General features: G+C 41.3%; 1 protein-coding gene across 1 annotated transcript in view; it reads right to left on the bottom strand.

Annotated features, from left to right (window-relative positions):
* LOC122553165 (cation channel sperm-associated protein subunit epsilon-like) overlaps positions 1-9,175 on the bottom strand; it is a 103,924-nt gene extending 94,749 nt beyond the window's left edge. The window contains exons 1-2 of the mRNA XM_043696752.1: positions 8,722-9,175; positions 2,581-3,023 (exon numbers count right to left, since the gene is read on the bottom strand). Of these exons, the coding sequence (XP_043552687.1) occupies positions 2,581-3,023; positions 8,722-8,884 (606 nt within the window). The 5' untranslated portion in view covers positions 8,885-9,175. The remainder of the gene's footprint in view (positions 1-2,580; positions 3,024-8,721) is intronic.
* Between the last annotated feature and the right edge of the window lie 6,172 nt (positions 9,176-15,347).

The following is a 15,347-nucleotide window of genomic DNA, read 5'->3' on the forward strand; positions in this document are numbered from 1 at the left end:
ACTTTCTCTCCACCCCCACCCTCCTCTAGCTTATCTCTCCACCCTTCAGGCTCTCTGCCTTTATTCCTGATGAGGGGCTTTTGCCCGAAACATCGATTTTACTGCTCCTCAGATGCTGCCTGAACTGCTGTACTCTTCTAGCACCACTAATTGAGAATTTTATCAGCCAAGATCAAATAGCAGAGCAGACTTTTTTTTTCTAGATTAGAGTACCTACAGGCCCTTTGGCCCAATAAATCCATATTGACCCTCTGAAGAGCAATCCACCCAAACCCATTTCCCTCTGACTAATGCATCTCACACTGCGGGCAATTTAGCATGGCCAACTCACCTGACCTGTGGTAGGAAACTGGAGCACCCAAAGAAAACCCACACAGACCTGAGGCTGAAATTGAACCTGGGACCTTTGGTGCAGTGAGGCAGCAGTGCTAACCACTGAGCCACTGTGCCACTTGATGGGCTGTATGGCCTACTTATGCTCCTATGTCATATGATCTTATGAGGGACCAAGGAGGTATTCTCTGGTTGGACCTAGAAGATGTGTGCATCGTCTTCAATGAATATTTTGCATGGGCTTTCACAAAGGAAAAGAACGAGGCAGGATTGGACATTAGTGTGGAGGACTTTGAAATATTAAATAAAACTAAGAGATAGGAGTACTAGAGATTTTAGCCTGAAAATCTGCAAGCCTTGATGAGATGTATCTAAAGCTGATGAGATATCCCAGACAGCTGAAGTATGCAAGGGAGGAGATGTCAGGGGTCCAGCAGCAATTTCAAATCCTCTCTGTCTACAGGTGAGGTGTCAGAGGACTGGAGGGTTGCTAACGTTAAAAAAGGAAGTGACAGACCAGGAAATTACAGGCCACTCAACCTAACCTTGGTGGTGGGGAAGTTGTTAGAAACAATTCTGAGGGACAGAATATATCTGCATTTGGAGAGATGCAGATTAATCAGGGATAGTAGGCATGGATTTCTGAAGCAACATAATGTTTGACAAATTTAATCAAATTATTTTAGGAGGTAAACAGGACTGTTGATGAGGATAGGAGAAAGTGAGGTCTGCAGATGCTGGAGATCAAAGTTGAAACTTTATTGCTGGAACAGCACAGCAGGTCAGGCAGCATCCAGGGAACAGGAGATTCGACGTTTCGGGCACAGGCCCTTCTTCAGGAATGCCTTTGATAAAACAGACTGATCAAGAAAGTTAAGGCCCAAGGAATCCAAGTCAAAGTGGCATATTTGATTCAAAATTAGCTGACAGGTAGGAGGCAAAGAGGAATGCTTTGGTGATTGGAAATGTCTTTCAGGTGGTGTTCCACTGTGTTCAATGTTAGAGTCCTTCCTGTTTCTGGTGTATATTAATAGTTTGGATTTATATATAGGGAGTATAATTAAGAAGTTAATGGATTACATGAACATTGACAGAGTGGTATATAGTGAGGAGGATAGCTGTAAAAGCCATGAGGATTTTAACAAACTTGTCAGTTGAGCAGAACAGTGGCAGAGGGGATTCAATCTGGAAAGTGTGAGGTTATGCACTTAGAATGGGCTAAAAGGCAAGGATTATACTATGTATGGTAAAGAGCCTGGAAAGTACTAAAGGTCAGAAGGACCTTGATGTGCATATCCACAGATCCCTTAAGTTTGCAGGGCAGATAGATAAGGTGGTCAAGAAGTCACATGGGATACACGCCTTTATTAGCTGAGGCACAGAATACAAGACAGGGAGGTTACGGTGAAACTGTATAAAACACTGGTGAGGCCACAACTGGAGTACTATCTTATGGTCACATTTTAGGTTAGTTTGTTTTCCTTGAAGCAATGAAGGTTAACAGGGGATGTTTTTGATCGGCATATGGGCTAAAGGGCCTTTTTCTGTGCTGCAGACTTCCAATATACTAGCTGTGTAAGATTAAGGACCAGTCGTCAAAGAGATATTCAGGTAAATGAATCAAATATATTTCTTCTTGTATGTCAAGAGAATTTCAGACTTTAATTTCTTTGTGACATTTTCTGCCTTGCTTATCTTTGACAAATTTTACCTACTTACAATGCGTATTATTGTGTGCCAGCATTATTAGGATGAACAACTGAAACAAGAAAAACACACTAGATTCAGCCACAGGCAGGAGTAGCAGCTATGGAAATAATGGGAATTTCTAGGATGGGAACAGTGCAGTCCCAGATGAGGTCAGGCAACACAAGTAGCTTTTTAAACACTACTTCAGTGACTTTGGGAGATCAATTAAATGTAACTTTACTGATGACTGGACAGAATTTACATGCTTCACAACAATGAACACAACTGTCCAAACTATATCCCGAGTTGCATATTTTCAGCTGGCTTCTACCAGTTTCTGGTGGTTCTTCAACTAATTGAAATTAATGGTGAAACATGGTAACAAACAGTAAGAATGCAGAAGCAATTTTAACTACCCAGCCCACCGAATGTTAAATATACCCCTTTTGTACGTAGCCAATGGAAGTAGAGCTGACTGCAATTAGACACTTATAAAAGGTGATATACTCTTCAGAAAATATAAGTCAAAATAAGTACAGTTAATAAATTATTACATACCTTGGTTCTTGTATAAAAATGTGCAGTTATTTGATAGCTATAGTTAGTCATCCAATTAAGCAGATTCTTATTGTGATCTATTATCTCTATTTGTAATCCGCTTTCCTGCTTGTATATAATTTCAGCCCAAAAATGCAGCGATTCTCCCATATCTAGATAGTATATTGGGTACTCCAAGTTGTGCTTGAATTGCTGGAATGGACATTTTGGCTTGCTTTGCATTGATAAAGTACTATAAATTTCAGTCTCCAGAGGATATTCATATTCTTGGATTACAGAATTGACTAATTTAATCACAAAAATCTGACTTAGGAGGTTGGAGTAAAGGATTATATTTGAATCATGTCGTTCCCATACGTGTAATCTCACCAGTGTGTTTATGCCAACTGTACCAAAAAGTATTAAATTGTTGACCATCTTGATGACAATATGCAATTTATGATCTGCAACAATTGAAAAAAATAGAATATTGAATAAATTGAAATTAATTGTCTTCATCACAAAGCATGGCAAACTTTAACTTCCCATCTTCAGTCATGAAAAGTGTCTATGCAAATTTGTCAAGCAATGATGCTATGTCTAATCAATGGAAGTACTGCCATCAGTCACATTGTACCCTTGCAGTGAGATTTTTATACAGATAGTTTCCGTTGTAAACGTGCATTTGGAACGCACAACGGAAATAAAGTAGCAAAATAAATAAAAGACAAGTAATAGAAATATATTGTCAAAAATAACAAAAAATAAGGCATAAAGTGAAAGTGGGCTAAGTTGGATGGCAGATTGGAAAGGGACAGCAAAAGCTTAAGTTGCAAAATGGGTCAATGGGATAGGTGAGTGGCAGTGAGAGTGAATATCTCACGGAACGAAGATGGGGAGGCAAATATGAATTGGCAAAAGGAAAAATTTGTTGCAGGTGAATATGAAGAATCAATGAATGTGGCATAGTGAATGCTAAGAGAAAACCATTTTATTGAATCCCTAACTGTTGTCTTAAAAGTTTGCTCATGACATTTAAATTGACTAAACATGTTAGGATATCTATTGACACGCTGGCTCTGGGCCAGAGGTTTTGGGTTCAAATCCTACTCTGGAAGTTGATGGCCAAGGAAGGTGGGCTCAAAGCATGGCCAAACAGTTGAATATTAATTTCTAACAATTGTTAGTAGCAGATGGCAAGAGTGGAAGGAATTCCTGCTCAGTTAAGTAATGGGAAAAATTGGATTCTTTATCATTGTTATCAATATTTTCAGGCTACAATTTGCATGTAAAACTGTATATTCCACAACAGTTTAGATTCCTTAAGGAGCTGGCTAGCTCACATGACTGGGTCAGATCACTACTAATAGCACAGGGTGCCACAGTAGATTTTGGATTTGCCTCCTTACACTACCGGAAACAGAAATCATGGCTTCATTGGTTGGTCAGAGAACCCAAGAATAAGAAATTTGAAATGTTGGAAAAATGTTGGATTCCAAGGATCCAGCAAATTAGCAGATTACCTGATGCTCTAGGGAGAGGCAAGATGTTGTTTAAGATGAGAATCTGGAAAGGCAGACCAAGCTCATTTGAAGTAGGTTAATAAACTGATCACCAAAGACAGTAGTTGGATATTTAAAGGATGAGGAGTTACATTCTCCCCAAGTCGCCAGCTAGTCATAAGTTCCTCATTTGAAGTTTAAGTGTGCAAAGGGGAGAAGTTGGTCAGGTCTTGCAATAGGGCAATTATATTATCTACTATGTAAAATGTGTTTATTCCATGACACAATAAGAACTAGGTAATTACAATAAAACAAAATATGCTGAGCTTTCTGCGGCTGGATAAAGGGGATAGCATGGGGGTAAATAAAAATACAGCAAATGCAGATGAAATAAAAACAGGAAACAATGCAAATACTCAGCAGTTTAGGCAGCGTGAAGAGAAATCATATTAATATTTTGGGTTGATGATCACCTTTTTACATAAGGACTTGGATTATTCATCTCAATTAATAATGCAAAGTTTGACAAAAAAAGCTGTGACCAAATTAAGGCAACAGATGGTTCAGCCAGATATTGTGTGCACACAAACATGAGATTTTTAATATGTATCACATTATATTTAGAGATAAATTTATAAACGCTGTTTAAAAAATTAGACTCTCAGTGCACACTGTGACTTGCCAGGAAGATAAAAATAAAACGGGAGGTCAACGCATCCAATTCAGAGCTATAAGTTTACCTCAGTGTGTCAGGGTTGCAAAATCATCTCGACATTTTTTTAGTGGAAAGCAAGGACATTTTTAAACAGAGTATTTCCAACACCTGCCTTTCCCTTTAAGTAAACTCAACTGGGTTTTGTGCTAAAAATGCAAGTGAGGCAACAGTGCTCACTTACTATTGAGTAAATCAGCCAGGAACCTTGGCTTCCACACATGCATTTAAATGCAGAAACCAATGAGCCACTGTCGAAGTTGCCTTGCTCCTTCAAAAGTTTGGTAACATTGGTCCCTCACCTCTTGAATACATAAAACCAACTGTTTGTAATTTCCTAATCAAAGCTTTCAGTTGTTCCAAGTTGTCCCCTCAAGCAACAGTACACCATCATTATAAACTACACAATTAGGAATGCAAGCTGCTTAGTTCTTCAACCTCTGGAAAGTTTCTGGACACAATTTTTAACCTGAATGGAATCACTTTGCATTGGAAACAACCATCTAGTGTGATAAAAGCTGATATCTCTTTAGCTCTGGGTGCTAAAGAAACTTGCTGGTACATTTTTAATCAATCTATTTTGGTCAGAAATCTGACAATGCCAAACCAAACAGGTGCAGTTGAATAGGAGTATCTCTGTTGCAGTATTGACTTTTCTGCAGACAATCAGGATTTTGTTAAGTCATACTAGCACAATTGGGGAATTCCAACTGCTTTGACTAGGTTTAATTAGGCTGCTTTCCAACAAGGAAGGCACCATCTAAGTGGTATTAACCAGAAATTTAGCTAATATTTTGGGAACCCGAATCCTGCCGCAGTAGATGATGAAATTTGAATTCAATTAAAAAAAATCTGAAATTATTAACCTACTGATGACAATTAAACCATTATTTTGGAAAATCCTCCGAGTTCACTAATCTCCTTCAGGGAAGGTAGTCTGCCACCCATATCTAGTCTGGTCTAGCCTACATGTGACTCCGAAGACACAACAATGTTGTTGACTCTGACATGACCTAACAAGCCATTTAGTTGCAATGGTCACTATGAAATCTGAAGAAAGAAAAGAAACTGAATGGACCACCTGGCATTGACCTAGATCCTGGAAGAAATAATAGCCAGAAGAGAACCCTGTCAACCTTGCAAAGTCCTCCCTAACACCTGGAGGTTAGTGGCAGAAGTGGGAGAGCTACAGTACAGACTGGTCAAACATCAGCTTGATAGCGTAAGGTATGATTGTATGAGTAGGTTTGAGACACCACCATTGTTACTCCTGGATTTGTCTTTTTTCACCAGCAAGATAGACCTAGCAGAGTTGGCACCTAGATGGTAAAGAGTCAGGAGGGAATTGCCCTAAGATTCCTCTGTGGTAACAATTTTATCACATACATCCCATGCAATGACATTGACAATAAAAGACAATCTAACCACCATCCCTTGACACTCAATGGTGTTACCATCACTGAATGGCACCCACATCAACGTCTTAGAGGTTAGGATCCATTGTTCAGAAACTCAACTGAACTCACCATATAAATACAGTGGCTACAAAAGCAGGTCAGAGGCTAGAATTATTGTAGCAAGTAACTCACTTCCTGACTCTCTAAATCCCATCCACCAGCTACAAGGTACAAGTCAAGAGTGTAATGAAATATTTGCATAGATGAGCGCAGCTCCAACAAAACCCAAGAAGCTTGACACCATTCAGGACAAAGCAGTCGGCTTAATTGGTACCATATCCATAAATATCCAATCCCTCCACCATTGGACACTCAGTGGCAGCAGTATGTACAATCTATAAGACGCACTGCAGAAATTTTCCAAAGATTCCTAGAAAACACCTCCCAAACCTACGACCACTTCCATCTAGAAATATAAGGGTAGCAGATACATTGGAACATCATGACTTGCAAGTTCCCCTCCAAGCCACACACATTATGACTTGGAAATATATCATCATTCCTTCACTGTCATTGGGTCAAAATCTTGGAAATGCCTTCCTAAGGGCATTGTGAGTATTCCTCCAGAACATGGACTGCAATGGAATCCACGAAGGCAGCTCACCATCACCTTCTCAAGAGCAATTAGGGATGGATAATAAATACTGACCAGCCAACAACACCCACATCCCACAAGTGAATAAAAAAAAATCAACTTGCAGTACTTACCTTCTGGTTAGCTACTGAAAATATCAGAAAATGTTAGTGAATTCAAGAAATCTTAACATGATAAATTCTAACCTTGTGGATAACCTCTCTGGCTTTGAAAATTAACCCTTACTAACTGTAGTCTGTAATACATATTAAAAATGTTATATCTGCACACAATCTCCATCAGCACCATCTGACCTCCTATTATCTGCTTCTTCATCCTTTCTACCGTTACAACCTTTTACATTACAAATTGCTGTGTTGATATATTCACACATCCTTCTGTAAACCTGCTGTGCTGTTTGTGGAATCAAAAGTGGATTTACATGTCTTTAAATTTCAAATACTTGTTGGATATGTTAATGTTTACAAGTAAAATAATTATTTCATAACTTTCTGATTTATTTATCCACCCTACTATAATATCATTTTTCCTTCCTTCACTTTGTTTCAATTTCAGAACATGCTGTGACTTTGAACAAAAAAGGCTTCCTAGTTTAAACTCTGTAGCCCTGATATTGATAGGGCAGGTTTCATACGTGCGGCAAAAGGGAAGAGTTTTGGTTACGAAGTCTGGGTTGCACTGTATAGAATTCAAGTTCTTAAAAGGCCATAGTAGCAGAAATGGCCTGAGTTAGTTGGAGCTCTTAGGGAGTGAGCATGACGGATGGGAAGATTTGTCCTTAAGGCTCGATAGGGTGCAGTCACTGGTGATTGTTCTAATACCTGTGGGTTGAGGGTAAGGGTGGGACGACTGATGGCAGTTGAAGAATTTAATAGAATGAATAAACTAAGTTTAGCTGGGTAGAAGCATGCTACTCCTCCTGGTTCACTAGAAGTTCCATAATCTTTACCTTAACAATGTCCTTGCCTCCCTTGAGCTGACCCTATCAGCCAGATTTAAACCTATAAGACAGCTGTGATGGAAAACGTCTAACCTAATTATAATATTTTAATAGACCTCCTGCCTCAAGGGAATAGGAGATGGGTAGGTAGTAGAGCTGAGCAGATAGGCGAGTTGGTAATTAGGTTAATGGGTGGTTGGAAGTAAACAGCTGGTCAGGAATAGCCAGGTTGGGTAGGTAGTGTATTCAGGTTGGATCAAGAGGTATGTAGTGATCAAGCAGGTAGTCAGGACAGTTTGGAAAGTTGTTCGGCCATTTGTATGTGCGTGTGTGTATTCACATATGTGTGTAGGGGGGTGGTCAATTAGGTCCAGTTGGGCAAGTAGTCAGTGGTTGGGATGTAGTTGGCTCAGGTCAGGGTAGTCGAATGGTAATCAGGTTGGGTCAGGTGTAGTTAATTAATCAGAGGTGAAAGTCAGATAATAGATGGATAGTTGGGTTGGGTTGGAATGGAAATTGAATTGGTTCAGTGGGGTGATAGGGCAGTCAGATTTGGAGTTACCCAAGTATTAAACAAAGTTTAACATTTCCTGGGCAACTATTAGGGAAGTCACATGGATTTGTTACAAGTTTCTAATTCTAGCTCGAACTAAAAGGCATTTGCAGAGGGTCTGCATAGGATGGGATAATTGCCATTGCAAGTTTAACCTTCTCAGGCAATTCTGACATAGGTTCACGAGGGAAGACATCCACAAAATATCTGTTGTATGTTCAGCATCCAATGAAATGGAGTTTAGAAGATTGACTGCTATCAACAGACAGTTTTCAATGTGATGAGTGGCGCGCAATGTTTCTATGTCGCTGAATGGGCCAACTAGCTTCACTACTTCTGTAACATTTCAATGTCAAGAATATATTTGTCAAAAAATGGTTAATTTATTAACAAACTACTTCACCAAAAATAATTTGATGGATAGTGCTTCCTTCCACAGCATTGGAAAGATTTTTGTCTCCATTAATCTGCAGCTTTCCATTCTTGCTATTGTTTCTCAAGCTGTAGAATACAGTTGTATTGCTCCAGATGAATACCGCTGGCAAAGCTGATTCAATAAATTGCATACAGAGAGGTCTAACAGGCAAAGACTCTGAATCAGTGTATAAAAAAATGGTTGAAAGCACCCATGTATTGGTCTCTTCATTATAGATGGTTAAAAATAATTTCTTTTGGTTAAAATAATCCTTGACTTCAATCAGAACTCCAATTTCAGGAGGACGAGAGCCAAATGAAACTGCACCAATGGTTTTGGTGGCATTTTTTGGAAACCTGAGGATATCCGACCAATCACTTTGTTTTAAATGTTTGGCAAAAGTGACTGTCTTTGAATTTAAAAGATACAAGTTATCACTAGTCCAAATAGCTGCTGAACTTAAGACATGTCCATCCTGTAAAATAAATGAAAAAAAATTATGTAGATTATAGTTATTAACATACTGTTAGAAACGAAAATCGCTTCTCAATAATCGCTCTAGAATTATAGTTATTAACATACACATATTTAATTCCTCTGTATTTTCTCAGAAAACTCAAACAAATATATATCACCAATTGGAGGTGGTTAAACATTCAAAAGTTGACAGCTGGAAGAACAAATCTAATCCAGAATCAAAGAGCAGGAACCATCTCTCCTGAAGCCACAGACTCCTACAGTGTGGCACACAGCATCTCTGGCCACTTCGTGTTCCCACACACTGCCTCATGCTCTGCAGGATTCTGTTAACAGGCTAGCCACGCATGTGTCAGAACCTTCTCATAACATCAAATCGTCTTACGAGCTGATCTGATGTTTTATTTACTAACTTAAGCAATAATGTTCAATTACAGCTATTAAAAAAAACTTGCAGACAACTGCAAGAGGAACCTAGCACTATTGTTTTCATAAAGGCCAAGGTAGATAAGGTACAGAGGATTCTCATTACTCAAACTCTGGTGACACAACGTTCTGCTCATGGGGGGAGGGGGCAGTGTTGGACGGGGTTCTGGGGGCGGGAGCTCGCGCGCTGTGTGCTGGGTGTTGGAGGGGGGCCTCGCGCGCTGTGTGCTGTTGCTAGTCCCCCGAACGGGGAGCAAACTGCGAAATAGTGCCGCCCCATCTCGTTCAGACAATCAAGGTTCCCCTGTAGTGGTCTTCTGGAGCGTGAGGAAGTGAGAATCTGTCCCAATTCCTGGTGAAGTGGGTCCCGGACCTGCTGGGGCTGGGGCTGGAGATGGAGTCGGGTCGGGTGAGTGTGGAGTGGGCCCACCGGATCATGATACGCAGGTCCGGTTTGGATCAGCACCCCCACCCAGGCCTTGTGCGACTCCAGCACTGTGAAGAAAAGCAGTTAATAGAAACATGCAGAAGACTGGCAAGAGATCTACACGCTCTGGTATATGAAGGTTTGAGATAATGATTTTTCAAGACTTTGCAGGGGCCATAATTAAGAAGAGGAAGGCTTTTGATGATATTAAGAAAAAATTAAGAGACTTAAATATTCAACAGTCTCTGAGGTACCCGGCAGTACTGCGATTTAATTATGGGGGGTCTGTCTATAACTGACTTGGCGAAAAAAGCAAAAGAATTTGTGAACTCTCTGAAATAAGTGACTTGGACCGAGGGGGAAAGAGGAAAAGATGCTTGCGGACAATGGCATAATTTCTCTTTCGTGGTTTCTGGCCTTATAGGCTTGATATTTCTTTGGTGTAAAATTTGGTTTGTTCAACATTGTATCCGTTTGGTAATTATCTGTTATTTTATTGTTCTGTTGTCTGGTGGTTACTTCCTTGGTGTAAAAGTGTGTGGGGTTGAGATAGGGAGGGGGAGGGGAGGGCATCCATTGTTAACTTTCAGGAGTGTAAATAATATGTTTTTTTTCCATTGTCTGGGTTTGGGGTGCAGCCTTAACTGGAAAGTGCCATGAAGGTTGGGAGTGAATGTCCCCTATGGGCAAGGAGGGAGAGTGAATTGTGGTTTTTTGTGTTTAATTTGTTCAAGTTAGGAGTAGTGGTTGGTTTCTTAGTTTTAGTAGCATTTGTAGGAATAGTTTTTAGATTTTATAAAGTCTGTCTTTTTTCCACTCGCCGCACAGCGAATGGTCTTCTTCCTCTCAGGGGACTGTGGGTTGTGGTGTGCAGTCATGGCTAACAAACTGTTCAGGTGGTGCACCTGGAATATAAAGGGGAGCCATCCCCCCATTAAAAGGAAAAAGGTGCTCTCAAACCTCAAGAAGGATTGGGTTGACATCGCTCTAATCCAAGAGACACATTTAACTGATAGGGAACATCTGGAGTTACAGAAGGGGGGGATACGATAGAGTATTCTTCTCCTCCTTCAGCTCCAAAAACAGAGAAGTGGCCATACCGGAAGGAACCTTCCATTTGAGGTGATAGATCAAATCAAGCATGTGTTCATCATTCTCAAGGCTCTGGAATACAGAGAAGAGTGTGGCATTCTGAACTGTCCTCCCGCGTATCCTCTCAAGTTTTCAGTTGACGCAGTCTCTAAATTAATGGCTCTTGAGGTGCACCGTACGATTATAAGAGGAGACTTTAATAATCTGATGGAGCATGGGGTAGACAGGATGCCAAGGTGTCTGTCGGGTACACCGCTGCAGTCTAGACAGCTAGTGGACTTGTGTAAGGAGTTCAGGCTAGTAGATGTGTGGAGGTGTCTTGTGAAAGGAGTTGAGGCTAGTGGATGTGTGGAGGACTAACCACCCTAACGGGAGGGATTTTACCTTTTACTCCAACCCGCAGAAGTGCTACACGAGAATTGAAATGTTCTTTATTCCGTCAGTTTGTTTGGAGTTGGTGTTGGCCTGCAGGATTGGGAACATAACAATTTTGGACCACGTGGCAGTGTACGTGGATGTTAAGACCAAGGGTAGTGGAACGAACACACTGGTGCATGGATCCATTTCTGCTGAGGGATGGTAACTTTGTACAGTACATTACAAGGGAGTTCAGGCTTTCTGGGACATTAATTGGAGTGTGACCAGTAATCCATCAGTGCTTTGGGAGTCCACTAAAATGTATTTAAGGGGTCTGATTATTTCATATTCAACACCTAGAAAGAGGCAGAGAGGAGAGCAGCAGCAAATGCTTGAGACTGGGCTGAAAGCAGCCAAGTCGGCATATTATAACACACCATCTGTAGTTAAGTTACAACAGGTCACGACTCTCTGGGCTGCTCTGGACTCAGTGTTCACACAAGCGGCGAAGGTAGGGGCCTCCTTTGCAAAGCAAAGGCCTTTAGTTTGCAAAGGAGACCCCTCTCTTCGCCGCATCACAGGTATCTAGCTCATCTGGCACAGAAGAAAAGTGCTCCCCAGTCCATTGTGCCTATAAGGGAGAGAATTGGTAACATTACTAGCGAGCTGAAAAAGATTAATGCCAGATTTCGGGAATCCTATGCAGAGTTATACCGGTTGGGTGGCTGTAGGGATGGAGCAGCAAGAATGGAATCCATTTTTGAAAACTTGGCCCTCCCCTGTATAAACACAGATCAGCGCACCCTTTTAAATGCACCTCTGATGATACAAAAGGTGCAAGAGGTGGTAAGGCAGCTCCAAGGTTTCAAGGCACCCAGTCCAGTTGAGTTCCCAAGTGCGTTTTACAAGGAGTTTATACGTATGTTAACTGAACCACTTCTGGAGATATATAGTCATTTGTATAGCCAGCACCTATCCGAAAGATGTTGTGAAACTTGAAAGGGTTCAGAAAAGACTTACAAGGATTTTGCCAGGGTTAGAGGATTTAAGCTATAGGGAAAGGTTGAAAGGCTAGGTCTGTTTTCCCTGGAGCATTGGACGCTGAGGAGTGACGTTATAGAGGTTTATAAAATCATGAGGGGCATGGATAGGGTAAATAGACATGGTCTTTTCCCTCAGGTGGGTGAGACCAGAACTAGAGGGCATAGGTTTAGGGTGAGAGGGGAAAGATATAAAAGAGACCTAAGAGGCAATGTTTTCACGCAGAGGCTGGTGCGTGTGTGGAGTGGGCTGCCAGGGAAATGGTGGAGGCTAGAAAAATTGCAACATTTAAAAGGCATCTGGATGGGTATATGAATAGGAAGGATTTGGAGGGTTATGGGCTGGGGGTTGGCAGGTGGGACTAGATTGGGTTGGGATATCTTGATGGTATGGACGAATTGCACCAAAGGGTCTATTTCCGTGCCGTACATCTCTATGACTCTATGACTGCCTTCCCCCTCTCTAAGGGAGGCCAAAATCTCTCTAATTTTAAAGAAAGGGAAAGACCCTGAGGATTGCACGTCATACAGACCTACCATGTTGTTGAATGTAGACTTCAAAATTTTATCAAAGATGCTGGCTCTGAGGTTGGAAAAAATGCTGCTCGTTATTATAAAAGGGTTTTATCAAGGGCCGCAGCTCTTCCAATAATATCAGGAGGGTATTGAATATAGTGCAAATATATCAGCAGAGATTGATTCCGGGCTTAGAGGTCTTCCTAGATGCAGAAAAGGCATTTGATCAGGTGGAATGGTTGTATCTTTTTGATGTTCTAAATCGCTTTGGTCTGGGGGGACCTTCACTAGATGGGTGGCAGTGTTATATAGAGACCCCAAGGCAGCGGTTATCACAAATAGTGTCAAATCAACCAATTTTAGTGTGGGGAGAGGTAGCCAACAGGGATGTCCTCTCTTGTTGCTGCTATTTACCCTGGTAATTGAGCCGTTGGCAGAGGCCATTTGGAAGGACTCTAAAATAGTGGCACCAAAAGTGGGATTTGGGGAGCACAAAATTACTCTTTCTGTAGATGATGTCCTTCTGTTTCTGGCTAACCCAGAAAAGTCCGTACCCTGGCTAATAGAAAAAATTAAATTATTTGGCAGTTTTTTGGGATACAGGATAAACTTTACAAAGTCGGAAGTCATGCCCGTGGGAGGGTTCATGGAAGTGTCAGGGCTGGAGGATGGAACGCAGATTCCTTTTTTGGCAGTAGTAGCAGAAAGGTTTTCTCTACCTGGGAATTTTTATTACTCCTACATTCTGTCAGCTGTATAGTGATAACTTTGTACAATTGTTTGAAAAGATAAAGTAGGACTTGCAGCAGTGGGAGGGCTACCAATATTGTAGCTAGGCCGTAGTGCCCTAATTAAAATGAGCGTTCTTCCTCGACTATTATATCCTATGAGGATGCTCCCATTATTGTTACACAGATAGGTGCTGTAAAGGTTTACTGGTTGGCTTGGGTCTTTTATTTAGTGCCATAAGCACCCTCTAATTACATTTACCAAGCTGCAACTTCTGCAGGATATGGTGGGGGAGAGCGTGGGGATTGGATCTCCCACATCTGAAGAGATACCACATAGACGCCCTGCTGTCATATGTGGGGGACTGGGTGCATAATGACTCGAGATCAATATGGCTTGATGTTGAGACCTTGCAGGCCAGGTGCCCCCTTGTCAATTTATTGTTTATGGACAAGATACAATCCATCTGAGCATTGTGAAAGCCCAATTATTTTAAATACATGGATGCATGGAGGATAATGTGGTATGGTGAGGGCAATTTGCTTAAGACTTCACCATTCACCCCATTAGTGGGTGCCCCAGGATTTAGGCCAGGATCAGTAGATTCCGGCTTTAGAGCATGCGAGGGTAAAGGAATCTCCTGTTTGAGAGACTTATTCAAGGGAGAGGTCTTGATGTCTCTTAACCAATTAAATCAGAAAAAAAGGGATTCCCAACAGGGACCTTTTCCGATACTTTCAGGTTAGGGATTATATACAGAAGAGGACCATGCTCTTGGCTCAGTTCTACAAGTTGGATATAGAGAGAAGAGTCCTCCGATGCGGGAGCGCTCTCTCTGTTAGTAGTATATACCATAGGCAGAGAGGAAGCACCTTGGGGGATATGGAGAGACTCCATGGGATCTGGAATCAGGGGTTAGGGGAAGAAATTTCATCAGAAACATGGGAGGATATATGGGAGAATGTAAAGAAAATCTCAATATGCAATAAAGCACAAGCAATTGAAGATCCTTCACAGGGCCCATTTGACACCAGAGAGGTTAACAAAGTTTAAGAAAGGATCTTCTCCAAGATGTCTCAAATGTAAAATCAGCATAGGCACCTTTACACATTGCTTTTGGTCCTGTTACAAGATTTGTGGATACTGGGATGCCATAGTGAATGATCTGGAGAAAATCCTGGGAATTGAAGTTAAGGAGGATCCGGTTTCCTTTTTTTTGGGACTGTTGAATCTGCCCTCTCTGAGCGAGCATGAGAAGAGGTTATTTAATATTCTTACATGCTGCGCGAAGAAGAACATTATGATGAACTAAATATCAGAAAAACCTCCAGGTCTTGCAGAATGGTGCAGACATATGATGCCCCCCCCCAAGATTATCTGACAAGTATGGTGCATCATGGAACAGAGCAATTTTATAAGACATGGCGGACCTTTCTAAATTACATAGATGTGGACCTATCAGTGGTACTGATTAGGGCCTTTATAAGCCATGAGAGCAGTATATGGTGGTCCGGGGTCACTAGGGGGAAGAGGCCTGGTAAATACGGGTA

This window comes from Chiloscyllium plagiosum, chromosome 9 (assembly GCF_004010195.1).
Source record: "Chiloscyllium plagiosum isolate BGI_BamShark_2017 chromosome 9, ASM401019v2, whole genome shotgun sequence".
NCBI lineage: Eukaryota > Metazoa > Chordata > Chondrichthyes > Orectolobiformes > Hemiscylliidae > Chiloscyllium > Chiloscyllium plagiosum.